This window comes from Salmo salar, chromosome 21 (genome assembly GCF_965601325.2).
Source record: "Salmo salar chromosome 21, fSalSal1, whole genome shotgun sequence".
Classification (NCBI taxonomy): Eukaryota; Metazoa; Chordata; class Actinopteri; order Salmoniformes; family Salmonidae; genus Salmo; species Salmo salar.
In genome coordinates this window covers 7400679-7426682 of record NC_138311.1, presented here as the reverse complement: position 1 = coordinate 7426682, position 26004 = coordinate 7400679, and the positions used below count along the sequence as shown (strand labels likewise).

At 43.1% G+C, this 26004-nt stretch overlaps 1 protein-coding gene and 1 long non-coding RNA gene across 7 annotated transcripts in view; one reads left to right on the top strand and one right to left on the bottom strand.

Moving 5' to 3' along the window:
- Positions 1 to 26004, bottom strand: part of LOC106581666 (collagen alpha-3(VI) chain) — a 108038-nt gene that overhangs the window by 6921 nt on the left and 75113 nt on the right. For 4 of the 6 annotated variants that reach the window (XM_014163871.3, XM_014163872.3, XM_082966936.1 and 1 more), the window contains 35 exons: positions 24970 to 25566; positions 21868 to 22467; positions 21079 to 21696; positions 20430 to 20764; positions 20152 to 20230; positions 19901 to 20046; positions 19495 to 19587; positions 19045 to 19098; positions 18654 to 18725; positions 18504 to 18530; positions 18359 to 18403; positions 17993 to 18046; positions 17805 to 17867; positions 17387 to 17452; positions 17093 to 17146; positions 16885 to 16920; positions 15726 to 15788; positions 15330 to 15392; positions 14432 to 14494; positions 14008 to 14070; positions 12790 to 12840; positions 12523 to 12558; positions 12211 to 12273; positions 11854 to 11916; positions 11271 to 11303; positions 11111 to 11147; positions 10385 to 10890; positions 9982 to 10090; positions 8951 to 9652; positions 8591 to 8699; positions 6324 to 6379; positions 5875 to 6135; positions 5368 to 5451; positions 3207 to 3392; positions 2699 to 2752 (listed from right to left, as the gene is read on the bottom strand). In XM_014163871.3, coding sequence (XP_014019346.3) covers positions 2699 to 2752; positions 3207 to 3392; positions 5368 to 5451; positions 5875 to 6135; positions 6324 to 6379; positions 8591 to 8699; positions 8951 to 9652; positions 9982 to 10090; positions 10385 to 10890; positions 11111 to 11147; positions 11271 to 11303; positions 11854 to 11916; positions 12211 to 12273; positions 12523 to 12558; positions 12790 to 12840; positions 14008 to 14070; positions 14432 to 14494; positions 15330 to 15392; positions 15726 to 15788; positions 16885 to 16920; positions 17093 to 17146; positions 17387 to 17452; positions 17805 to 17867; positions 17993 to 18046; positions 18359 to 18403; positions 18504 to 18530; positions 18654 to 18725; positions 19045 to 19098; positions 19495 to 19587; positions 19901 to 20046; positions 20152 to 20230; positions 20430 to 20764; positions 21079 to 21696; positions 21868 to 22467; positions 24970 to 25566 — 5541 coding nt within the window. The remainder of the gene's footprint in view (positions 1 to 2698; positions 2753 to 3206; positions 3393 to 5367; positions 5452 to 5874; positions 6136 to 6323; positions 6380 to 8590; positions 8700 to 8950; positions 9653 to 9981; positions 10091 to 10384; positions 10891 to 11110; positions 11148 to 11270; positions 11304 to 11853; positions 11917 to 12210; positions 12274 to 12522; positions 12559 to 12789; positions 12841 to 14007; positions 14071 to 14431; positions 14495 to 15329; positions 15393 to 15725; positions 15789 to 16884; positions 16921 to 17092; positions 17147 to 17386; positions 17453 to 17804; positions 17868 to 17992; positions 18047 to 18358; positions 18404 to 18503; positions 18531 to 18653; positions 18726 to 19044; positions 19099 to 19494; positions 19588 to 19900; positions 20047 to 20151; positions 20231 to 20429; positions 20765 to 21078; positions 21697 to 21867; positions 22468 to 24969; positions 25567 to 26004) is intronic. The other 2 variants (XM_082966938.1, XM_082966939.1) reach the window with 1 other exon arrangement.
- On the top strand, positions 6850 to 8410 carry LOC106581672 (uncharacterized). Its single transcript, XR_014381990.1, has 3 exons — positions 6850 to 7193; positions 7696 to 7825; positions 8144 to 8410. It is a non-coding gene; the product is annotated as an uncharacterized LOC106581672 (long non-coding RNA).

The window sequence follows — 26004 nt, the reverse complement described above, 5'->3', positions numbered from 1 at the left end:
CAGTTCTTTCCACAGATTCTCGATTGGATTCAGGTCTGGACTTTGACTTGGCCATTCTAACACCTGGATATGTTTATTTGTGAACCATTCCATTGTAGATTTTGCTTTATGTTTTGGATCATTGTCTTGTTGGAAGACAAATCTCCGTCCCAGTCTCAGGTCTTTTGCAGACTCCATCAGGGTTTCTTCCAGAATGGTCCTGTATTTGGCTCCATCCATCTTCCCTTCAATTTTAACCATCTTCCCTGCCCCTGCTGAAGAAAAGCAGGCCCAAACCATGATGCTGCCACCACCATGTTTGACAGTGGGGATGGTGTGTTCAGGGTGATGAGCTGTGTTGCTTTTACGCCAAACATAACGTTTTGCATTGTTGCCAAAAAGTTCGATTTTGGTTTCATCTGACCAGAGCACCTTCTTCCACATGTTTGGTGTGTCTCCCAGGTGGCTAGTGGCAAACTTTAAACGACACTTTTTATGGACATCTTTAAGAAATGGCTTTCTTCTTGCCACTCTTCCATAAAGGCCAGATTTGTGCAGTATACGACTAATTGTTGTCCTATGGACAGAGTCTCCCACCTCAGCTGTAGATCTCTGCAGTTCATCCAGAGTGATCATGGGCCTCTTGGCTGCATCTCTGATCAGTCTTCTCCTTGTATGAGCTGAAAGTTTAGAGGGACGGCTGGGTCTTCGTAGATTTGCAGTGGTCTGATACTCCTTCCATTTCAATATTATCGCTTGCACAGTGCTCCTTGGGATGTTTAAAGCTTGGGAAATCTTTTTGTATCCAAATCCGTTTTTAAACTTCTCCACAACAGTATCTCGGACCTGCCTGGTGTGTTCCTTGTTCTTCATGATGCAGGTGCATTTATACGGAGACATGATTACACACAGGTGGATTCTATTTATCATCATTAGTCATTTAGGTCAACATTGGATCATTCAGAGATCCTCACTGAACTTCTGGAGAGAGTTTGCTGCACTGAAAGTAAAGGGACTGAATAATTTTGCACGGCCAATTTTTCAGTTTTTTATTTGTTAAAAAAGTTTGAAATATCCAATAAATTTCGTTCCACTTCATGATTGTGTCCCACTTGTTGTTGATTCTTCACAAAAAATTACAGTTTTATATCTTTATGTTTGAAGCCTGAAATGTGGCAAAAGATCGAAAAGTTCAAGGGGGCCGAATACTTTCGCAAGGCACTCTATATGTTTGCTTGGAAAATGGCTTTGTGATTATTTGTGTCTATGTACTCTCCTAACGTAATCTAATGTTTTGCTTTCGCGGTAAAGCCTTTTTGAAATCGGACAATGTGGTTAGATTAACGAGAGTCTTATCTTTAAAATGGTGTAAAATACTTGATTGTTTGAGAAAATTTAATTGTGGTATTTTAGTTGGTTTTGTATTTCGCGCCGTGCGATGCCATTGGCTGTTGGCTAGGGGTTCCGCAGGCGGAACGGGGTTCCGCTAGCGGAACGTCTGTTCTCAACAGGTTAAACAGCATGATCGTTACACAGGAGCAGGGGACAATAAAAGGCCACTCTAAAATGTGCAGTTTTGTCACACAAGACAATGCCACAGATGTCTCAATTTTTGACAGAGCATGCAATTGGCATGACGACTCAAGAATGTCCACCAGAGCTGTTGCCAAATAATGTGATTTTAATTTCTCTACTATAAGCCAACATCGTTTTAGAGAATTTGGCAGTACATCCAACAGACCACACAACCGCAGACCATGTGTAACTACGCCAGTCCAGGACCTCCACATCCAGCTTTTTAACCTGCAGAATGTTTGAGACCAGCCACCCGGACAGCTGATGAATCTGTGGCTTTGCACAACCAAAGAATTTCTGCACGAACTGTCAGAAACCATCATCTGCATGCTCGTAGTCCTCACTAGGGTCTTTACCTGACTGCAGTTCGGCGTTGTAACCATCTTCAGAGGGCATATGCTCACCTTCGATGGCCACTGGCATGCTGGTGAAGTGTGCTCTTCACAGATGAATTCCAGTTTCAACTGTACCGGGCAGATGGCAGACAGCGTGTATGGTGTCATGTGGGCGAGTGATTTGTGCCCCATGGTGGCAGTTGAGTTATGGTATGGACAGTCATAAGCTACGGACAACGAACACAATTGCATTTTTTCGATTGCAATTTCAATGCACAGAGATACCGTGACGAGATCCTGAGACCCATTGATCCACCGCCATCATCTTATGTTTCATCATGATAATGCACAGCCCCATGTCGCAAGGATCTGTACACAATTCCTGGAAGCTGTAAATCTCCCAGTTCTTCCATAGCCTGCATACTCACCAGACATGTCACCCATTGAGCATGTGTGGGATGCTCTGGATCAATGTGTATGACAGTGTGTTCCAGTTCCCGCCAATGTCCAGAAAGTTTGCACAGCCACTTAATAGGAGTGGGACAACATTCCACAGACCACACTCAACAGCTTGATCAACTCTATGCGAAGAAGATTGGTTTTCTGATCCACACCCATACCTGTTTTTTTTAAGGTATCTGTGACCAACAGAAGCATATCTGTATTCCCAGTCATGTGAAATCCATAGATTAGGGCCTAATTCATTTATTTAAATTGACTGATTTCCATATATGAACCCTAACTCAGTAAAATCTATGAAATTGTTGCATTTATATATTTTTTCAGTGTATATTAATAGCTTTACTTACCGGGAGCGGGAAGGATCTCAGTCTCGAGCTGCTGCTCCACTTGTTGCTGAGGTTCTGGTGATGTAGAATAGGAAAAAAACAAGAGTTTCTGAAGTCAACCTTTTACCAACTGATCTACAACAACCCATAACACTTTAATTGAACGATCAGTCATAGAGCTGTTTTTACACTGTGATAGCATGATATAATAGATGTTGTGTACAGTCATGATCGGTGACTTTGGTGTATGTCACATGAAATAACACTCAAGTAACAATATACAAACTTACCATGGTTAGCTTATCAGCTAGCTAACCAGGTAGCATAGCTTATCAACTAGCTAACCAGGTAACATAATGTACATTTACTTTCAAAAGTATGACATTAGCTATCAGGACTGCTTAAAACAGCTGTTATCAAGCAAAAGACAGTCTACAATTGGCTACTTAGTTAGTTTGTCAAATTAGACAAGTCAGGTTCAAAGAGCCTCTACAAGCTTTCAGAAAACCTGGCAACAAGGACCACTCACCTGACCTCATGCAGCGTTTCAAGCACTGGGCTTCAGTCTCGAACCTATTGCCATTGCCTTCACAACCACCGTACCAGAACTGGGTACAGATCCCATTCTTTCTGTCAAAGAACCACTTAGCCTGATGGTTTTTGCACGCCAATCCAGGGTCAAAGTCAAGAGAGCATGGGTCTGTGAGCTCGTTAGCTAGAACATGCAAAAACAAGACCAGTCACAAGAGGGGTAAGAGAGAGGAGAGAGGTATTAGTATGGTTAAGATGAACATCACCCATCTAAAAGCATATGTGAGTTACTGTGAGCTAGTTGTCAGCCATCACTAAACAGTAAGTAATTAATATGTAATGAAATTGTTAATTGCTAGAAGTGTTTGAAAAGTGAAAGCAGAACATTTGTTAGGAAATTAAATGTATCTCATTGCTGGTAAATTAAACTCGTGACAATCAATTAGTAGGACTATTGCACATTACAGTGGTTGAACATCTGCAATTAATATTGTGAGTAGTTTTGAACAGTAAATTGTTCATTGTGAGTCGAGTGGAAAAGGTAGGAGTTGTACAGTAGCATAGGTTTCTATTGGTGAATTGTTGAGATGAAAGAATAATAGCCATATTCAATAAACTGCTCTTCAATTAATGATGTTGCTATCAGAGTTAATATATGTTAATGTTAGTACATTTTAGGAATTTATTAGGTCTGTGGCTGTGTGATCTCCATGATATGCAGCGAAACCACCTTCTGTACCTAATCCTGTTGAGCCAACTCCACAAGTACCTCTCGGGTAATGCTGACAAAGTACATGAATTGATCGACAGTCTTGGACTCAAGCGTACCTGTCAAAACCACCCTACGATAAAGTCCTTTCTGCTTTGCACATTACATAGTGCTAGTATAGCATGTTCCTATTGACAATCAGCACAACCGTTTTCAGCTGTGCTAACATAATTGCAAAAGGGTTTTTCTAATGATCAATTAGCCTTTTAAAATGATAAACATGGATTAGCTAACACAATGTGCCATTGTAACACAGGAGTGATGGTTGCTGATAATGGGCCTCTGTACGCCAATGTAGATATTACATCACCTGTTTCCAGCTACAATAGTCATTTACACCATTTATAATGTCTACACTGTATTTCTGATCAGTTTGATGTTATTTTAATGGATAGAAAATTTGCTTTTCTTTACAAAACAAGGACATTTCTCAGTGAGCCCAAACTTTTGAATGGTAGTGTATTTATATAATATATACAGTATATATCATATGACATGTACATAGATCATGAATATATACAGTATGTCTATAAATAAAACATCAGCAGTCACTATGACAACTATTGTAGATGACCTCACCACTTAGCTATTACTACCTTATGTTTCTACCATAAGGGAGAGCTTGCAGTGGCCTCACTCCAAGGCTCAACATGTGAGCAATACAGCTTCATCAATGGAGTTATTTTCCACAAGACATTTTAGACTTTGTAGGTTTTGCAATGAAAAATAGCCTGCAGATATTGCAGGTTTAGCAGCTCTGATGGCCCTGCAACCTACTTATTTTAAGACAGTTTTCGGTCTCTCACTGTAAAAGCTACAGGCACTAAAATAATACTGAAGATATTGTCTGTCAGTGAACAGTTCTGTTGTTTATTAAGTAATATTCTCCTCTGGACTTCTTGGCTCCACACTGAGTTTACAAAATATTAGGAAAACCTGCTCTTTCCCTGATATAGACTGACCAGGTGAAATCTATGATCCCTTATCGATGTCACCTGTCAAGAACTACAACGCTGCTGGGTGTTCCTAATGTTTTGTACGTTCCGTGTATATTAAAAGCACATTTCTTATTTTCTTTAAGGTCCACTCTGTGATATTTACAGACGTATTTCATATTTTAAAGTAATTATATATGAGTGTGCTTTTAACTTGAAAATGATGAAGCATCATGTGTGATAAAGCTTAATGTGCTTTGAAGAGTGATGCTGCTCCATACTGTTGGATTAATTGTAGTAACAACAATGCTGCCAATGAAAATCCAAACCCAATGAATTCTCATTAGAGACCATTAGATAGAAACAAAGGGGAAAGCTTCTCAAAAGTAGAGGCTGGCTCTTTTTGAGTTTGAATTGCAATTTCCACACACACACACACGACAGATGTTACTCACCAATCTCTGGTTTGTCCAGTGGTGTAGTGGCTATGATACCAGTCACCTCCATGGGGGCAGCGACCTTATGCTCTGCTGCTGCTTCTGTCCAATCAGACATTACATAATAATGGTCAGTGGATTCAGTTAAAACAATATTTATGGATGTTGTGTGGCTGACAACAGGTGACTTGTTTTGTTTTGTCTTGCATTACAAAAAGGAACAAATTCCAATGAAATATATGAACGCCAAAAAGATATTGACGAAACAGGAAAAGCCCCTTTAATCATTGCTTGGATGTTCCACAACAATAAACCAATAGTCATTTAATTAGCATAATGACAATCAATTTGCAATCGTATTTTTCCGAATAATATAGGCCTACTGTACAGTATACACATAACTATCAATCGCTCTGGCAAAACTGTGATCATTGACTATGGATTTCAGGTTGACATCACCATTGCAGAGTAAAACAGGTAACCTAAGCACACCAGACAATCACTGTGGTGTGTTCATGGACTTACTGGTAGTAATAATGCCTTTGTGTGTGGCCGCAACGTGGCCCTGGGCGGTGTGTGTGGTCACCACGGCGTGGTAGGTCTGGGCGCTTTCCAGGCCGCCTACAGTGATCTCCGTGCCTGTCACATTCCTCCTCAGCACCAGTGTGTGGTCGCGCAGGCGCGTCACCACCACCTCGAAGTAGGCTATGAGCTTGGGGTCCGGGCTGGCCCAACGCAGGGTCAGGCCACTGGAAGTGGCATTGGCTACGTGCAACTCCTCTTGGTCTAGTGGTCAAACCGGGTGGTATTAACACACACGCAAAAATAACAAACAAGCAGACAATAAAATCACAGTCAAAAAACAAAACACATTGACAATTGATTAGTCTTTGAACCACCACGGGAAATGACTGGGATTGATTTGTTGAACTGGATGTAAACCCTGCTATTTCATTTTATATTTCATGTCTTACCTTTGTGCTTTCTTGGATGGACTGCCTGGTGATTTTCGTGGTGTTTTTGATGTTTCCTACACATAGAGTGAATTATTGACACAGAATATATAAGATTCTACCAGTGGAGGCTCCTCAGAGGAGGAAGGGGAGGACCGTCCTACTCAGTGAATTTCAGAAAAATGTAATATAATGAAACCTTGAAAAAGTTATCCTTTTTAGATAAAACTATACGAAATATATGTCACCAAATACCTGATTAAAACACACTGTTTTGCAATGAATGTCTACAGTAGTCTCAACAGAACTCTGTAGGGTAGCACCATGTTGTACCAGGAGGACAGCTATTTTCCATTCTTCTCTGGCTACATTGACTTCAATACAAAACATATATTGCGCATGCTGCTCACCCCCTTCCACAGACCTATGGTAATTAGGACGACTTCCAGATGACGTCCTCCAACCAATCAAAGCCTTTGTAGTATGAACTGACATGTTGGCCATCCAATCAAAGGATCAGAGAATGAACTTAGTACTATGCATGTGTGGTTTAGAAGCTTGGTGAGTTGGTGACATTGTAGGACAGATTGAGAGTTGATTTTTGGGGGGATATTATTCAATTCAAATTAGGAGATTGAGGAGGTAGATTATACATTGTTTTCTTGGTTTTAGAACTTTATTTTTGTAACTTTAGTAGCAAGTAGTTAGCTAGCTAGCTACCAGAGTGCAGTTTTCTCTGCCAGAATGGCTAACGCTAATGACAATGAAGTGGATTTCTTATTGAAGAACGCCTTTCGTGCCCAGATTAGTTTCAAGCTTCTGAAAAAAACCTGCATCGATCATGTAATGGATGAAGGTCTGCATATTCAAACTGCGCAACACAACAAGAAGGTAAGAAGAAACAGGGATACTGAATTTTGGGGCATGTAAGAGTTGGCCATTGTAAACAATGGCTCGTTGCGGGATGAAGCAAGGGGGCACAATGAGAGGGAAAGTTCTGCTAATAAGGGCAACGATAAGGAGCTTGCAAAGATAATTGCACAGTACGATGCTTTACTTGGTGAACATATGGACGTTTCTATTGTCTTCTCTGGATTGTCAAAATCAATTCAGAATGATTTGAAAGCTTCCATCGCATCAACAATTGAAAGTGGCAAATGGATGAGACCACAGACATCAGCTGTCGCTCACAGTTAGTTATCATCAAGTATGTGGATGATCGGTTCTTCATTCAGGAACGTTTGTTGGGCTACCTTCAAGTGTCAAGTGGGTGAAATGTTTGACTTTGTTATTCTTAGATGTCTGCGTTTAACTTCATGGAGAAACTTGTTGCCCAAACCTATGATGGCACTACTGTAATGGAATGAATCTTCTATTTGTATTTACTTCTAAGTTCCTCCTGTTCCCTGATTAAGAGGGCATGACCACTCCACTACCAGTGTCAACTCTTTGATATGAACAGAAGCCATGTCTCATATGCCCTCTCATCCACTGGCACATTGAATGTTTCCTTTCCAAGCCCTGTGAGTAGCCCTGTCATTTTTCTCTCATTACTGTATGTAGAGTCAATCACATAGACAAACACATTCACATTATTACACATCAATGCGAGACACTTCGGAGGATCGTGTTTGTCTCCTGGTGCACCTGTCTGTCTGTCTGTATGTTTGTCTATTAAACATTTTAAAACGTAGAATTTGTTCACCTAATCCTTGTATCCAGCATTTCCACACCGTCATGATTCCTGACATACACATCAATGATTTTACTCCTTGCTTGGACGAACTCATTCTTAGCTCTTTTGTCTAACTGTGTTGTGTTATTGTTGTTTGTCTTCTCAGTCAAATCCTGTCCTGCCCTCAGTGGAAGAGTTGAGCTCTTCTCCAACACCACCCATTCATGATGAACCTGTCCTGCACTGAAGCCTCTGAACACCTCAACCACTGTCCTACACTGAAGTCATGGCTCTGAACACCTCAGCTCATGCCTCATACCCTCATTCAATCACCCCTGTGATTCCTTCCCAACACTGTAAGGAGCCTTCTAATTCCCTTTCCCCATTATATTTTACTACAAATGTCTTTATTAAATGTTTTAGGTTAAAATAATTGGTCTTTGACGATTTTTGAAACACGCTTTGTTGTCTCCGTGTGGTCCGCGCCTATGCCGTGGGTCTCCAGCCTCTGAATTCTACCAATACATAAACTATAGTGATTTACATGACAATCATGATGAACAATGTCATAATATGATACAAATGTATCATGTAACATGATCTGAATACTCACTCTTGGCTGTGGTGTGATTTGGGGAAGGGGAACTTGGGGAATGGCTGGTCACTCTGGTACCAATGACAGTTTTTGGAGACTTCAGGGGACATGTAAAAAGCGTTCTCAACTGCAGACACAAGAGGAAAAGGACAATCTTCACCTATAGTGTCAACCTGACTAAAAGGCCATTACAAAGTATTTGTTAGTGGTTTCCACAATGTCAACCTGAATGACTGTCATTGTGTCAACAAGTATGTTGATTCAAACTAATTATTGAATTAGCGTTTTCTATGAAAAACCTGTTATCAGTGAATAAAAGGTGGACATAAGTCTAACAGGTACTCAAAAGACAGCAACAGTGTGAAATAAAGCACTTACTGCTGAGATACTTGGGCAGCAGTCGGCCAAAGTTCTGAATGTGCTTGTCGTAAAAGTGCGAGGTGCTGGTCAGCCTCTTGAAGAAGACGTCGGAGGGCTCACTGGCCATGCGCATCATCACGCGGGCATCCCCAGCACTCAGCTTCTCGCCAACGCCCAGGATGACCAAGAAATAGCCCTTGCACTTGGCCTCGGTGGCCACGGCAACCAGCCGCTCCTCATCCTCCTCCACTGGGCCTGTCACGAACAATGTCAGCACCTTGAGGTCACGCTGGTGGGGCGCCCTTTCAAACACCTGCTCCACCGTGTGCTCGATGGCTGCCGCCAGCGCCCGCCCACCCTCCAGTTGGGGCGTTTTGTCCAGGAGGAAGTTATGGATGTCTTGGGCCGAGAGGTGGTCGGTCAGGCCCACGTCCACGCGGATTGGCGAGCCGCTACTGTTGCGCAGGAACTCGTAGGGTGCCTGCTGGATCACAGCCACACGGGCATGGTGGATGGATGCCATAGGGTCTGACGAGACTTCAAGCTGCTCCACAATGTGCGCAACGTAGCGTTTAATCTCGGTGAAGACAGTGGGGTAGGTGGTCTCGGAGCTGTCCATGACGAAGGCCATGTCAATGTCTACGTCGGTGGTGGAGGACCTCCTGTCTCTCGACTGCTGAGGGGGGACGTAGTCACACATTTGGTCTGGAGCGCAGGAGTCTGGAGAATAAATGAACACAAAAATTGTCTCAAGCGTTTTGGCTTGTTATGGTTTTCATTATGTCTTACTGGATTTGTTTGGAAAGCTATTTTCGTTTTGTATGCAACTGTCAATGGCACCAAGAAGCAATGTGCACCCAATAAGCTTACAATAGAAGAACTATGATCAGAAAGAAAGTGTGGACAAATCAGTTACACCATCATAAATAAATTCAAAATGTAGAACACAAGAACGCACAATGTCTTGGGTGTTGAATATAAATGTAAATAACAATTCGATGCAGCATTTGTGTGAAGTCAATCTCTGAGGATATGAGAAAAGCTCTTACCCAGGCAGATGTGGCAGCTCATGACCTTTTGGATAGCCGAGTTGTACTGTGCACTTCCGGGATTAGGCAGTACGATCACCTGACCCAGTGCTGACCCAGTGTTGTTCATCTGACACACAGGGAGGAGGCAATGACAATTCAAAAACATGGCCAGGTATCTGACAATAAGACATCTCGGTAAATTCATTTTTAAGTGTTGTACACTGCTTTCAGGTACGAGAGCAATAGCTACATTCCAATATCTATACTTCCACATTGCATGCCAATATATTACTTTCTTCTAAATACCCTGGTAGTGTAGATAATGGAGCAAAGCCAAAATTATTCCCTACTTTGTGTTATGGTATCAGAGCAAAACGTTACCCTATGAAAGAGGGGTCTATTTCTGCATCGTTTACACTACCTTCAGGGCTCTGGTAAGCTGGCCATCCTCTTTGTTGACCAGGAACACCGAGGCGATGCCGGAGTCATAGAGACGGAGGGCCGCGGCGCTGACCGCCCGCTGATCCTTCACTGGCCCGTTGACAAAGAATATGGCCACCTTCCTCATGAGGAAGCCGCTGCGCACCCTCTTGAAGGTGTTCTGCGCCAGGAAGTTCATGGCCGTCTCCAGGCTGCGCTGTTTGCGCGTCTGTAATGCCTGCAAGCCTTCCACGCGCTGCACCAGGGAGCGGCGCTTCAGCGCATCGGCAAAGCGGATCTCGGTGGTCACCTCGTTGTTGTAGAGGGTGAGGGCCACGCGGGCACCGCGTGGGCAATTGCTCTCGGAGATGGTGATGTTGCCGACCAGGCGGAGAACGGCGTCACGCATGTTGTTGAAGGCGGGCCGACCCACGCCGTCTGAGGCGTCCAGGGCAAAGGCTAGCTCAGTGGGGTAGAGAGGGCACTCCTGTTGACCATAGCAGCAAGCTGAGAATAAAATGAAAAAGAAAACAAGTTTAGGGGCTTTCGTACTCATGTCAATAAATGTTGACGTTTTGGGGCTAGGGAGGGAGGTCGGTTATGCAGTGTGTATCTGAGGTGGTTTTACACGACATACGGTTGTGGGTGCCCCGACTGCCCCTAGTGCCAATTACTACATTAAATATGGTATATTACATGGTGATCAGTGTAAGCATTTTATACTTACGACAGTTGTCTCTGATTTTCTTCACAAGGTCACATTGCTAAGGAGAAAAAGGACAATTTCAAACCGATGTTAAGACATTGTACTGTACATATTCCACCCATGTAAACTTTGGTAAATTTTCCTATACAAAATGTCTTCTGTTTGATAAATGGATTCCTACCACAACGCCAGGTCCTCTCGGTCCTTTCTGGCCCTGTGGGAAGACAAACAGAAGAGTTGAACAGATGGACACAGCTGGAAGGAGACAAAGCACTAGGCTACTTTCTCAGGCCTGGCACCGCTCCAGATAACAACACCATTATTTGTGTCCATTATATAAACAATGAATGGTTTGTAATGACAACACATATTCTACTTGGCAAACCTCCAAAGACTGTGAATGCTACAAAATTTCGTATGGTGATTTTAAAATGTGACATTACGTGGGAGGTCATGATATTTCATTTTATGGGTAAATATAGATAGCCTCTTCCCAGAGCTGAATTAAACTGCTAACAATGTCTTAGACTATAAAGTCATGACTATGAATATCTATACAGTTATGGATTATTATGCAGTGCCAAGAAGAGAATATAAGGTTTATAAAGTGTTGTGAACACATGCGGCTGGTTTCCTGGATCCAGATTAAGCCTGGACTAAAACACATTATAAGTGGAGAATCTCAATTGAAAGTGCTTTTTAGTCCAGGACCATGATTAAATATGGGTCTGAGAAAGGGACCCACTGTAAAAGTCAGTGCTTACATAAGGCCCGGGGTATCCAACCTCTCCCTTTTGACCCGGAGTACCGATTTCACCTGAAACACCCTACAACAGCAATACAACAGCATTAAAAGTCAGATTTAAAAAATGATTTTATTCCAAATGCATGCATCAATTTACCCATACTGTATGGTACACTCTACCTTGATATTTTTACATTTCTATTTGGTAATTTAGCAGACACTCTTAGCCAGAGTGACTTACAGTCAGTGCATTCAACTAAGGTAGGTAAAACAAACACACATCACAGTGGTTGTTTTAGTTATATTATCAGTTAAGAAACACCCATAGCACACAGCACCCCTCATCCCAGTCTCCCATCCCAGCTAAAGCACTCACCCTCTGGCCACGGTTTCCTATGGGTCCTGGTCCGCCATTGTTTCCTCCATCACCTGCCGCTCCCTACATGGTGACAGAAACATCAGTGTGGGAACTGTCACATGGAACAATAAGACAGACACCTATCTGAATTTGACCAATATGAAATGCTAATTTTTGTTTTTGTTGCAAAACAAATTAGAGAGGCTACTCTCTACAGAGAGATCATATTTCCATCTGAGATCATTTGAGTGAAACTGCACTTTTCTTCATTTCAGCAATCCTTGAATTGAACTGAGTAAGCTGTGACAGTGATGATGTACTTGACATTACCTTTGGTCCTGGGAATCCTGGGAAGCCCTCATCACCCTGTAAGGAAGACACTTGTCAGTTCATTTGAGCATGGGTTGATAATGGCAATTTAAGATAACATCATGCAAGCTCATTATAACATAGAACATTGATGTATTGATTGATTGGTTGAATTTGTTATTGGATATTAGTGATTGCATTAATTATGTAGGTGCAGATTGGACTAGTACAGATGAATATGAGGGACAAACAGACATATTGTATTTTGTCAAATGTATGATTATTTACCTTTCTTCCTTTGGGCCCTGCGATACCAAATCCATCTCGACCATCTTCGCCCTGTAAGAAGAGAATACTGAGCTTACCGCAAAGCGAATGACCCAATCTTAGTTAACAGTACAACAATGCTAAACAATGAACAATGTCACTATGTACAGCTGACCGGGGTTCAAATAGTATTAAAGTTCTTTAGCTGTGCTTGATTGAGCTTGCCTGGCACAAAGGAACGGTCCAATGGTATCGTTCCAAAAGTTCAAACCCCACCCATCTGGCACTCCAGGCAGACACAAGCAAACACTCAATGTATTTGAAAGCTGTGAAATACTATTTGAACCCAGGTCTAATGTACAGACTGAGATAATAGTTGAGAAGTAGAACTGTATGCACTGATATACACTGATCATTACAGTACCAGGACACTATGCACTAGGACCGTGTACTAAGTAACTGCATTGGGACAGATCAAGTAAGAAGCTAATGAAACGAGACAGAACGTACGAGCCCTTCAGTAAAATGATACCAGTTAAGAGATTAAAGACACATGCTCCAGGTTTTAAGAAGTGAGAGGAGTTCAGAGACAGACATAAATCTTGCTGCTCTTTGAACTGGCCGTGACTATGACGTCCAGATTGCCATCAGAAGGCCCAAGAGACTGGTGCATGTCTAAAGTTGACTACTTGCACATTCCCTCATGGTTTTAACACTGGACTGTGACCAGGTTAACAAAACAAAAGCCTGGATTTCTCTCTTACCTAGTCCATAGACTGCTTACAGGGTAAATAAACCAATATATACATTTGTAATTTGGGTGAACTATCCCTTTAACATTGATGGAAACTCCCTACAACCAATGTTTATTCCATACTTACACTATGCTCAAATCTGTGGTGGGGAGTGTGCAAGTGCACACTTCTGGAGAAGAGTAGAGTATCTGTGTCTCACACTGTCACAAGCCTGGGCTCATATTAACGAAATGTCATAGGGCTATAATAGAAACAATTAATCTCAGAAATGTATCCACTAAATAGGATAAGAAGGGGAAAAGATGATTCGAACTCCAATAACATACTGCAAATGTTGATATATTGCACTTGTGTATTTTTATTGTATCATCTCAATGTATGTAGACCTCATGTAGTCTACGATCTGATTAATAGTCAGTCTGTTTGTTAATCTTCCCTAGATGTCAATTGTGTTGAGCTGACAGAATGTGATGTAATGACTTACAGGCTCACCACGAGGTCCCAGAGGTCCCACGATGCCTTTTGGTCCGGGCTCTCCTGGTTCACCCTATAACGATACAGATATACAAAGAATGAGAAGCAGAGAGAGGGAAAGAGAGAGAGGAGAGAGAGAGTTAGAGAAAGAGAGAGAAAGCACACTTCGAAAAAACATTCCTTCTGAGTCGCGCAGAGATTTCCTCCAGATTTAATTGCATTCACCCCCGTTACTTGAAGTAAATGTGACACAGGGCCTGGAAGTTTTGTTAGGGATCATTCTGTGTTGACTCTAATAGGCTGTGTATGTGTGTCCAGTAACGGGAGAGTGGGAGGCTTAGGCCATTGTGAATATACTGTAACCTAAACAAGGCTGCGATGACTGTGAGGCATAGGCTAGAGTAGAGCGATGCCAATGATTATCAGTTCTGTACCTTGCGACCCAGAGCTCCTCTCCTGCCCTTGTCTCCGGGGGGTCCCTGGGCTCCTCCTGGACCCTGGAATAAAACATAAACAAATCAGAGAAATCTTCTCACCATTGACACCCATGGCACTGTCAGGTTACATCGATGCTGAAGCAACGCATGTTGTCGTGTGTCATGATTACAAAGCACATTCACTCCTACAGACACTGCATGTGAAATGTGCGCTAACAGTGTCAGCATTTTTTTCCTGTAAGTCAGCGGGGAGGCACATGCATTCATTTTGTCTGCGTTTCCTACAGAACATGTGTTACTTCTTTCCAACCGCACATTGCTTGTGTTTACTGGGATTCCCAATTAGATGCCTTTTCATCAAGTTATATGGCGCTGTGCAGTACATCTCAAAGTCCAAACTTAAATGTCAACATACAAAAAAACGTCCAATATCAAAGAGGACACAAAACCCTATGGTAATTCATCACTCTGTGGCACAAACAATTAGGTTAAAGATGAATGTTTAGATAGATCTACTATAACTAGGACCAAAGTTTTAGGGGGTAATATTGGAACTGTTCCTTTGAGAAGCCTACATGTGTCGAATCTTTTGTTGTTGAGAATTTTTAAGTTCGTAATTTCCACTTTAACATGTCAGACTTAATTTGCCCTAACGACAAATGTATCATCCCCTACAAAAAAATGTCCATTAATTATAATCCACATAATAATTCACATTTCCTGTTGCTAAAGGATTATTTTTCTGCTGTAGCAAACTGACTCAAATTAAGATCCTACATCTATCTGTATGTCTTGATACAAAGAAGAGACTGAGATCTTAACATGCTGCAGAACCTGCCATTACAGAAATATCAGAAGTGTGCCACATTTAAAATGGCGCTGGTAGTTCACTTACCCTTGGTCCAGGGTTCCCATCCTCACCTCTAGTTCCAGGTGCACCGATTGGTCCAGCTTGGCCCTGAATAGGACAAAGCATCACAAACACACGTCTACATCAGAGACTGGTCTCCTGTAGAATCAAAGTGACCAATAGATTTGGTGGATAAAAAAATTGTGTTTAGTTACAAAGTGAGTGTGATTTGAATCTGAAGTTCAACTGCCTGTTGGCCTTAGTTCAGCTCCTTAGCTTCAGTATAAACATGGCTACTATGAAAGCCCATGTAATGACTGATACCAATAAAAGTGTAATGACAGTAATAGATTTTTTGGCAAGGGACGATAAACATGCACAACACAAACTACACAATGTTCTGTCAACAAATCTAGAAACACAGTGTATGGAGGCACTTACTCTGGATCCTCCGATACCAGGCTCTCCCTGCACACCATCACCTCCGGGTTTGCCAGGGTTTCCCTATGACATAGGAGAAACCCATGTCTCGGTTAAATACGGTATATGATTAGACCTCAGTAAACATGATCAGTTTGTTGAGATTCGATGAAGTGAGTTTACTGTAGATAATTGAGTAGCGTATGTAAAGGACAGTCGCTAGCTAGATATGCTAAGTTTGATCATAGAAAGTAATGGAGAGGGGGATGCTAAGTCTGCTAATTATGATGGCCCTACACTACAGTACATGTATGTGTATTATGGTGGTGTCGGGTTCACCTAGGGCTCATGATAAGGGTTGTACCAAAATGTTTGATGTATTAGAATAATTGATTATACTTATGTTGTATTAATAGAAGGGGAGGGGTTATAAAACCCCTCCCTCCTTACATTTATAGGGTCCTAGACTACAGATTAACAATATATATACATTATGAGGCTTTAATATTTTTCCACAGTTGTTTTCTAATTCTCTCTTTCTGCCTCATTATAAAGAGGTACCTCTGAGAAATGTGTGACTGTGAAGAAGGAGCTCTGCAGGGGAGTGAAGGAGATAAGACTAGTCAAACATTCCACAATAAATCAACTTTGGGGAGTGGATTTTACTGCTAAGTTTTTAGATAACACTAAAAGCCATTGTTTATATAGCTTGGTAGGCAGGGTTTTGGTCTCAGGAGTAAAAAGGTAATGACGTAGGTAGTGGCATCACCAGGCTAGACTGAGGGTTTAATAAAACAACTTGAGACCTTTTGTTTGATGCAGAACTTACTCGGAAACATGCGTGCTATGTTCCTGATTTTTAACTTCTGTCTGCAATTGCATTAATAAAGGTTTTTGAATGATTTAATTAAAGATATTGTCATAATGCTAATTTCACCAATGAGCCAATAATGATTGACAAGGACGAAAGGAACGAACCCTAACAGTGGCCTTGATTTAAGTCTGATGACTGCATGGGAAGTGCTGTCAATATGCAGATAGCAATGGGTAATTTGGTGTGGAAGGGCTGGTTACCCTGATATCAGGCACAGTAATGTAGCCTGGTTATGCAACATTAGGCCTGCTAATGCAAGGCATCAAGACTGGATATGTTCAGAGGTAAGGTTCAGAGTTCACTTACAGCTTGACCAGGTGGGCCTCTTCTACCATCAGAACCCTAATTCAATCCAACAGGGAATAAATAAATTATACAGACACAGTTATTACTGAGTTACCTCATAATGTGGTGGTGCATAGATAAGTGAACTATTCGGTATAAAGAAATATTAAGCCAAATATCAGATAACACCTTTTTTAGTAATAGATAAGAAGTGAGAGAGTAGTCATACCGTCCTGCCTGGTTCACCGGGGCCTCCCTTCTTACCATCCTCCCCTGGCTCTCCCTAGGATTCAAAACAAAGTACATCAATGACAATAACAGGAAGTGACACCAGTGAAAGAAACATAGTGACGGCTTAAACAGGAAATGAGGTGTGAAGATGCTCACTCCTACTCACTGTGCAATTGCAAATCAGCACACAAAACATTAAGAATACAAGGATACTTTATAGTTAATTTCCTATACAAACACTGCAATCCCCACAGGCAGATAACACACTAGCTTGGTGAGAGGAAGACATTACCACTGGGCCGACATCGCCTGGGTCTCCTTTAGGTCCAGCCACATTGTTATCTTGACCTGTGGTTCCCTAGCAAACAGAAAGCAAATGGAATCAGATTCAGAATCAGTTTGGCTGTTAATGATGTAGTACAAAATACTTTGTTGACTAGTTTGGTTGGTTTCTCAGTTATATCTACCATAAGAATCCCAATGATTGGGATTCCTGCTATCATTTTGAGGTAATACCAACTGAAGACTGAACCAGTATCATTTTTCCCATCCCTGGCCCTGAACTAAATAATTCTGTAATGAAAACAAGCACTGATCTGTTGAGCAAGGCACTTAAACCTAATTGCTCCTGTAAATCGCTAAATTACTGAAATGTAAAATGTAATCTGGAATAAGGCTGTACTGCATTTCAGATGTTAACAGATACTTACAGGATCGCCTCTGATTCCTGTATCCCCGATGTCTCCTGCATGTCCTTTAGTTCCTTTGGGTCCCTGAACACAGAAACAAACATTAGTGAGTGGTAAGCACATCAGAATAATTCAAATGAATGAATGCATGGAAAAGTAGCCCAAAAAATTTATGTTTATGAGGTAGCAATGACCACATGAGAACTCACCCTTCTCCCAGGGTTCCCTCTGTCTCCTGGGGGTCCAGCGACTCCGCTCTTGCCCTGGTGGAAAGCAATAAATCAGTCAGCCACACATTCAAGCGTGGTCTAAAAGTTCATCATAAGTCATTATATTCGCCTTTACTACTGTGGGTCTGTCTTGTAAGCATTCAAAGCTAGATTTACTGTACATTTTGCTTTGTAAAGTCGTGGATTAAAGTGAGAATTTCAAAGCACTTCTGACATGAGGCCAATATGTCAAAAGCTGTAACTGTTCACGTAAAGTTCTGTATGACCTTCCAATTTTAGGATACATTTTCAGCACATGCCATAGAAAAATAAATCTTATTGTAAAATAAATTACGTTTTTCTTACCTCTTCTCCATTTATGCCATCCAGGCCGATCTCTCCATATTCCCCCTGACAGAAGACAAGGGTTATTGAGGGTAATGCTCATCACTAACATTTAAACAAGCCATTTGAAGTATAGTATTGATTTTTCTATTTAAAAAAACCTCACCTTTTCTCCAGAGTATCCACGACCACCCTGATCAATTGAGAAAAAGGAGATACATTCTTACATATTTTATGCAAAAAGATATTACATTCTGTTTTGCTTTCACATAAGTTAACCTTTTGATTGATACAGTAGTGCTAAGTGGGTACTTACCTTGATGCCCCTCTGTCCAGGACAGCCCTGGAAACCTTGCGTTCCATTGACACCAGGAGGACCTCTGTCTCCCTGTCACAGGATGAGAAGAGAGAGAGATGTCCTGTTACACAACATTTACACTATATTGAATAGCATTGAGGTTGATGATGGTTGCCGTTCACCCTAAGGTGCTACACATTGGTGGTGCAATGTGTAGCAATGTGTTACAGCACTTTGAGCACCGGAAAGGCTCTATATACTGTAAATCCAACTATTATTATTTGTAAACTTCAGAGCAGGTGCATAGTATGGCCTGAGGGTACAGTCTTACTAAAGAAGACAGGAAGAAAGCTGAGCAGATATTTGTGAGGTTAAAGTTGTTTCAGATATGAACAGAAATCTGACTTACGGGTCCTCCCTCATCTCCGGGATGTCCTGCTCCGCCTGCTCCACCTGGACTGCCCTGCAAGTTAAGAAGCATATTATGCATAAATCTGCACTGTATACCTAACTCATCACAATAGTCTTTCACAAGGCATTTATATTTCCTAGGCATTTTTACACACTTAAGTACACTCTTAGAAAAAAGGTACATTTAAAACCAATAAGGGTTCTTCTGCTGTCCCCATAGGAGAACCCTTTGAATAACTATTTTTGGTTCCAGGTAGAACCCTTTTGGGTTGAATGTAGAACCCTTTCCACAGAGGGTTCTACATGGAACTCAAAAGAGTTCAACCTGGAACCAAAAATAGTTATCCTGGGGTCAGCTGAAGACCCCTTTTGGAACCCTTTTTCCTAAGATTGTACATTAGTATACAGTACTTAAGTTCAAGTAATAATAACAAAGCACATTAGTAACCTTGGGTCCTCCAAGCCCGACTGCTCCTCGGTCTCCCCTTGTGCCAGTGCATTTACATGGCACTGCACAGCACTCCCTCTCAGCAATGTTGTCCTGTAAATTGGAGCAAATATAAAGTTGGAATTTAAGATGGGACAAAACATTTTCTGTGTACAGCCAAAATTGGTTGATTATCCACTCAATCCAAAACTGCATATCTGTGACTTGACTACGACTTCAAGTATCTTCCTAATGCTCAATGTGGTCATACTGTACAGTAGATTAGTCCTTAGACTTTCTCCAGGTTCTTTCCTAAAAGCATTTGTGTGGCAAAGTTGGGTTACATGGCTGAGTTGGACTGTATGGTACAGATACAAGTACGAGAACATGTAACGTTTCTGTAGTGAGTGACAGTGACAGCACTCACCAGTTCCTCCAGAAGCTCGTAGTCCAGATCCATGACATTGACTCGGAGGGGTCTGGTGTACCTGAAGCCTCGGCCAAACTCCAGCAGCACAGCCTCCTCAAACCTGGGTACCTGCTCCAGACCCACCAGGATGAAGCTGTTCACACCTAGCATGGCACAAAACACATATTTAATTATCTTTGTCCAGGATCTTTCTCAGTAGTTTCAACAGCCATAGCAATCCAATAATCCAGCCATAGACTCATCCTCACCTGAAATTTTAAGTTCTTCGACCCGTCTCTTCATTTCGTTATACTGGCCATCCAGACCATCAGTCAGATGGATCACAACCTGTGCGTGGTTGGGGGGGAGGCAATCATATAATTTAATTTTACTAATAATGAATGGCATTTATTTCAATAGGTTTGCCTCACTCTCAAGTCGAACTTAACCAAAAAAGATGACAGACTTCAATCTACTCTACTCACACTGTTCCCTGTGTGTGAAGATATTAATTACATTTATAAAAAAAAGAGACAGGCAGACACACCTTGACTGCGTCCGCGGCTCGGCTTTTGAACCTCGAACCGTATGCGGCAATGGTCTTGGCATTGAGGACATAGGGGCCGCGATTGCGCAGGGCCCGGAATGACTCAAACAGCATGTCGGCGTTGTCCGTGAACTCCAGGTGGACAGGTTCCGAGGCGGTATCCATGGCCAGAATGCCCACCTGGATCGAGGGGATCTGTCCCGACGAGCAACTGATGCCCGTCATCTTGGTGATCCTCTGGAGGATGGCACCCATCTTGGACTCCAGGATCCTCTGGGCCTGGAAGATGTTCTGTGAGGACACGTCAAAGCCCACCAACACCTCCAGACTGCAAGCTGAGAGAGAGAGAGAGAGAGAGAGAGAGAGAGAGAGAGAGAGAGAATATACGGGGAGGTTGATTGGTGGTTGGTGTTTGGAGCTTCTCTGTACTATGACTTGTAATGTAAATGTTTACCAGATGTTTACAATCCATATGCGGTCTGCTATTACCTGAGTCATTCTAAAGCGTAGCAATTTTTTATCAATGTTCTATATGAAAGTAAAGGATATAAGTTAAACAAGCATGAGGAAGTGACGTAGATCTGCCAAGATATGTCCTCCTAACACCAACACTATGGGAAAGATAGGGTAAAATATCTGTGATCCTCACCTTTTGAGGGTTCCTGGCTCACGCCAGTGCACAGCTTGATTCCCTTCACCTCGTCGTCCAATGTTTCCAGGATCTGCTCGTTGAGCTCAGAGAGCTCCATGAACGTGCTCGCCCTGGCCACCGTGGAGGCCTCGCTCGCCAGGTTGTTCAACTCATCCTCAATGTCGCCCACGCCAACGGCGTAGATGCGCACACCGGTGGCCTTCAACCCCAGAGCGGCAGTCTTGCCATCGTCGGATGACCTTCCGCCAGTGACAATCATCAGGATCTGGGGGATGCCCTCATCCTTCCTGCTGCCTTTATCTTTGATGAAGTGGTTCTCCTGCACGTGGCGAATGGCAGCACCCGTGTTGATCCTGCGGCCACCCTTGTACTCCGTGCGACTGAGGGCGCTGATGATGTCGTCCTTGGTCTTGTAGGTGTTGAGGTAGAAGACGTCAGTGACGTCGGTGGCATAGTGGGCAAGGCCAATCTGCAGGTTGTCACGCTCGGTGAAGAAGAGGTCTATAAGGTTCAGGATAAACTCCATCACTTCCTTGAAGTTGTCCTTGCCAAGGTTGATGGAGCCATCCACCAAGAACACGATGTCAGCAGCCTTGGCTTTAGGGAGTCCTGAAGCTGAGAGAAAGAGAGAAAACAGAGAGAGAGAGCGACGGAGAGGGATAGAGAGAAAGGGAGGTGCCATGTTGAATCCTATTCACAGTATTTATTTGGCTATTATTCAATATTTATCAGTACATTTCTTATGCAGAATAAGGCGAGAATGCATTGGTTTGTGGTTTCACTTACTTGGGTCAACAATTTCTGTAGGGGTCTCCTCGGGGATTGTCCCATTGAGCCTGGCAATGAACCTCTCCTTAATGGTAGGCAAGCCGGGGAAAGTAGGTACCTGAAGAACATCGGCAGAGCTGGTGGCAATCTGGTTGAGCTGCCTGGAGTCTGCTCCACCAGCCCCAATGCCAATGCAGTTAACCCGGGAGCCTTTGAGCAGAGGGCCATACACAGACACGTCAGTGGGGGACCTTCCGCCGGTGAGGACCACCAGATGCTGGGAGGCCTCCGCAAGCCGGACACCTGCCGAGGATTTCAGCTCGTTCCTGATCACATACTCGATGGCTTTGGCCAGATCGGACGATCTGCCACCCTGCTGGCGTAGTCTTTTAATGGCAGAGAGCACAGCTGGCTTATTGTTGTGGGAATTGAGAGAGAAATCCGTCTTGACCTTGTCAGAGTATTGGACGACAGCGACCCGAACCTGGTCAGGTTGCACATCCAGCTGCTGAACGATGTTGAGGATGAAGTCACGGATGTGGGCGATGCCATTGGACCCTGTGGTGTCCGAGCCATCTATGAGGAAGATGATGTCCTTCCTCCCCATGTTGAGGTTAGCTGAGAAGTAGAACAGAAAAACAAGTCAAGCAAGTGGGGTTTTACTTTTCATGTTGGCAAAAATGTATACTGCTCAAAAAAATAAACGGAACACTTAAACAACACATCCTAGATCTGAATGAAATAAATAATCTTATTAAATACTTTTTTCTTTACATAGTTGAATGTGCTGACAACAAAATCACACAAAAATGATCAATGGAAATCCAATTTATCAACCCATGGAGGTCTGGATTTGGAGTCACACTCAAAATTAAAGTGGAAAACCACACTACAGGCTGATCCAACTTTGATGTAATGTTCTTAAAACAAGTCAAAATGAGGCTCAGTAGTGTGTGTGGCCTCCACGTGCCTGTATGACCTCCCTACAACGCCTGGGCATGCTCCTGATGAGGTGGCGGATGGTCTCCTGAGGGATCTCCTCCCAGACCTGGACTAAAGCATCCGCCAACTCCTGGACAGTCTGTGGTGCAACGTGGCGTTGGTGGATGGAGCGAGACATGATGTCCCAGATGTGCTCAATTGGATTCAGGTCTGGGGAACGGGCGGGCCAGTCCATAGCATCAATGCCTTCCTCTTGCAGGAACTGCTGACACACTCCAGCCACATGAGGTCTAGCATTGTCTTGCATTAGGAGGAACCCAGGGCCAACCGCACCAGCATATGGTCTCACAAGGGGTCTGAGGATCTCATCTCGGTACCTAATGGCAGTCAGGCTACCTCTGGCGAGCACATGGAGGGCTGTGCGGCCCCCCAAAGAAATGCCACCCCACACCATGACTGACCCACCGCCAAACCGGTCATGCTGGAGGATGTTGCAGGCAGCAGAATGTTCTCCACGGCGTCTCCAGACTCTGTCACGTCTGTCACGTGCTCAGTGTGAACCTGCTTTCATCTGTGAAGAGCACAGGGCGCCAGTGGTGAATTTGCCAATCTTGGTGTTCTCTGGCAAATGTCAAACGTCCTGCACGGTGTTGGGCTGTAAGCACAACCCCCACCTGTGGACGTCGGGCCCTCATACCACCCTCATGGAGTCTGTTTCTGACCGTTTGAGCAGACACATGCACATTTGTGGCCTGCTGGAGGTCATTTTGCAGGGCTCTGGCAGTGCTCCTCCTGCTCCTCCTTGCACAAAGGCGGAGGTAGTGGTCCTGCTGCTGGGTTGTTGCCCTCCTACGGCCTCCTCCACGTCTCCTGATGTACTGGCCTGTCTCCTGGTAGCGCCTCCATGCTCTGGACACTACGCTGACAGACACAGCAAACCTTCTTGCCACAGCTCACATTGATGTGCCATCCTGGATGAGCTGCACTACCTGAGCCACTTGTGTGGGTTGTAGACTCCGTCTCATGCTACCACTAGAGTGAAAGCACCGCCAGCATTCAAAAGTGACCAAAACATCAGCCAGGAAGCATAGGAACTGAGAAGTGGTCTGTGGTCCCCACCTGCAGAACCACTACTTTATTGGGGGTGTCTTGCTAATTGCCTATAATTTCCATCTGTTGTCTATTCCATTTGAACAACAGCATGTGAAATGTATTGTCAATCAGTGTTGCTTCCTAAGTGGACAGTTTGATTTCACAGAAGTGTGATTGACTTGGAGTTACATTGTGTTGTTTAAGTGTTCCCTTTATTTTTTTGAGCAGTGTATTTAAAAATGGAAACAAAGGGGATTGTAACAGTTGAGGCGATATCATACAAAAACAGGTTTCCATCCAACCTTTTTATTCAGGGAAAAGTACATGTTGGATAAAACATGTCACAACAGGCCTGATGGAAACAGCTATTTTGTCGGTAGACTTTCCAAATGTTGACAAAACAAAATACGCTAGTCAAGGTGGGATCTTTTTGTGTCTGTAAAATGAATTTAGTGAGAAAAGGAGGTGGAAGTTGACCTTTACGCACAAGTATTGATATAATAACCATCATACCAAAAGTAAACTTGGAGTCACGCGATGATATGTTGTGTAGTCCTTCCACTACGACTCGGGAAAGCATGTAGTTTATTAGGCTACAGATTAAATAAATTATGATGAACTTCACATGGTGGTGAAAGTACACAGTGATGAGCTTGATGCTCCCTTCCAATAAATATTGAGAGTCTTATTCTGGTGACATGATGATCGAGGCTTGGCTGCCGTTTGAAAAATAAATAATCTCATCATGTAGGCCATACCCGCACTGTATCTGGGAGCTTTTGGCTAGAGCGCACGTGCCAAGACCAAAGTGGGCACATTCACTATATAACGCATTTTGTTTTGTTACAAAACAATACAGCTCAGGATCGAACCAGGGTCTGTAGTGACGCCTCTAACACTGAGATGCAGTGCCTTAGATCGCTGCACCACACTCGGGTGTGAAAATATTCATATTGTTTTATGCAGATTTTAGAAAATTCAAATCTGTCACCAATTGGATGGAAACTTAGCTACATTGAAAAATATATTTGATGGGTCAGCACTATTTAGAAACAGCATTGGGTTAAATAATGTAGAATCTCTTACCAGGAGGAACAGGGGTGGTCATGGTGTTGACTGAAGCAATAAGCTGCCGCTCCACTGTTGCAAGCTGCCCAAAGTTGTTAATGGAGTAGGCGAACTCTGGCTTCAGGGAGATCTGCCTCAGTTCATTGAGGTTGGCATTCTTTGCCCCGATGGCAAGAGGGGCAACCAGGTTGGTCTTCAGCTGGTTGGCTGGTCCAGAGACGTCGTCGTTGGACTTTCCCCCCGTGACTAGAATGAGGAACTGAGGCACACCCTCCTCGATGCGGCTACCGGCTGATCTCTGATAGATGTTCTTGGAGACCCAATCGAGGGCACGGCCAGTGTTTAGACGGTTTCCACCCCTGCTCTGAATCTTCCTCGTGGCCTGGCGGACCTCGTCTTTGGTGGAGTGCTCGTTCAGGAGGAACTCCATATTGGCATCGTCACTGTACTGCACCACTGACACCCTGACCCGATCCAGACCCACGTCCAACTTTTCCACAACCCTCCCGATCATGTCACGGATGGCGGGGAACTCGCTGCGCACAGCTGTTGTGCCATCAATGAGGAAAACCACATCCCTCTTTTCTCCGCCAGTGGATACTATGGTTGTGGTGACTGTGGGAGAAGACAAGCACATCAAATGTGTTTGTTAGCAACACAAATTGAGCTACATTAGGGCATAGATATTAACCAAATTCGTTATGGTGATATTTTATGTTCTAATTGTAGCTATGTTATAGCTATGTTTTCACCTTGCATCGACCCTTTTGACTACTGATCTGTTTGTATGAGTCAAAATATGTAATCTAGTTTTAATCTATCATTATTATTAATAATACATTATTAGTGATGAACATTTGAGAAACAGTTTTAATTGATATTCAACTAGACTACAGTATCACAGGTGGTGATGCCGATGACTGAAACCCAGTTAACAGTGAATCCGAATGAAAAACAGCTAGCTCTGTAGTGCTGCTTTGACAAACTCCCCAGTAAAATAACCTGTTCTTTTCCTTTTTAACCCACTGGTAGCTAACATCAATCAAAGCTGTA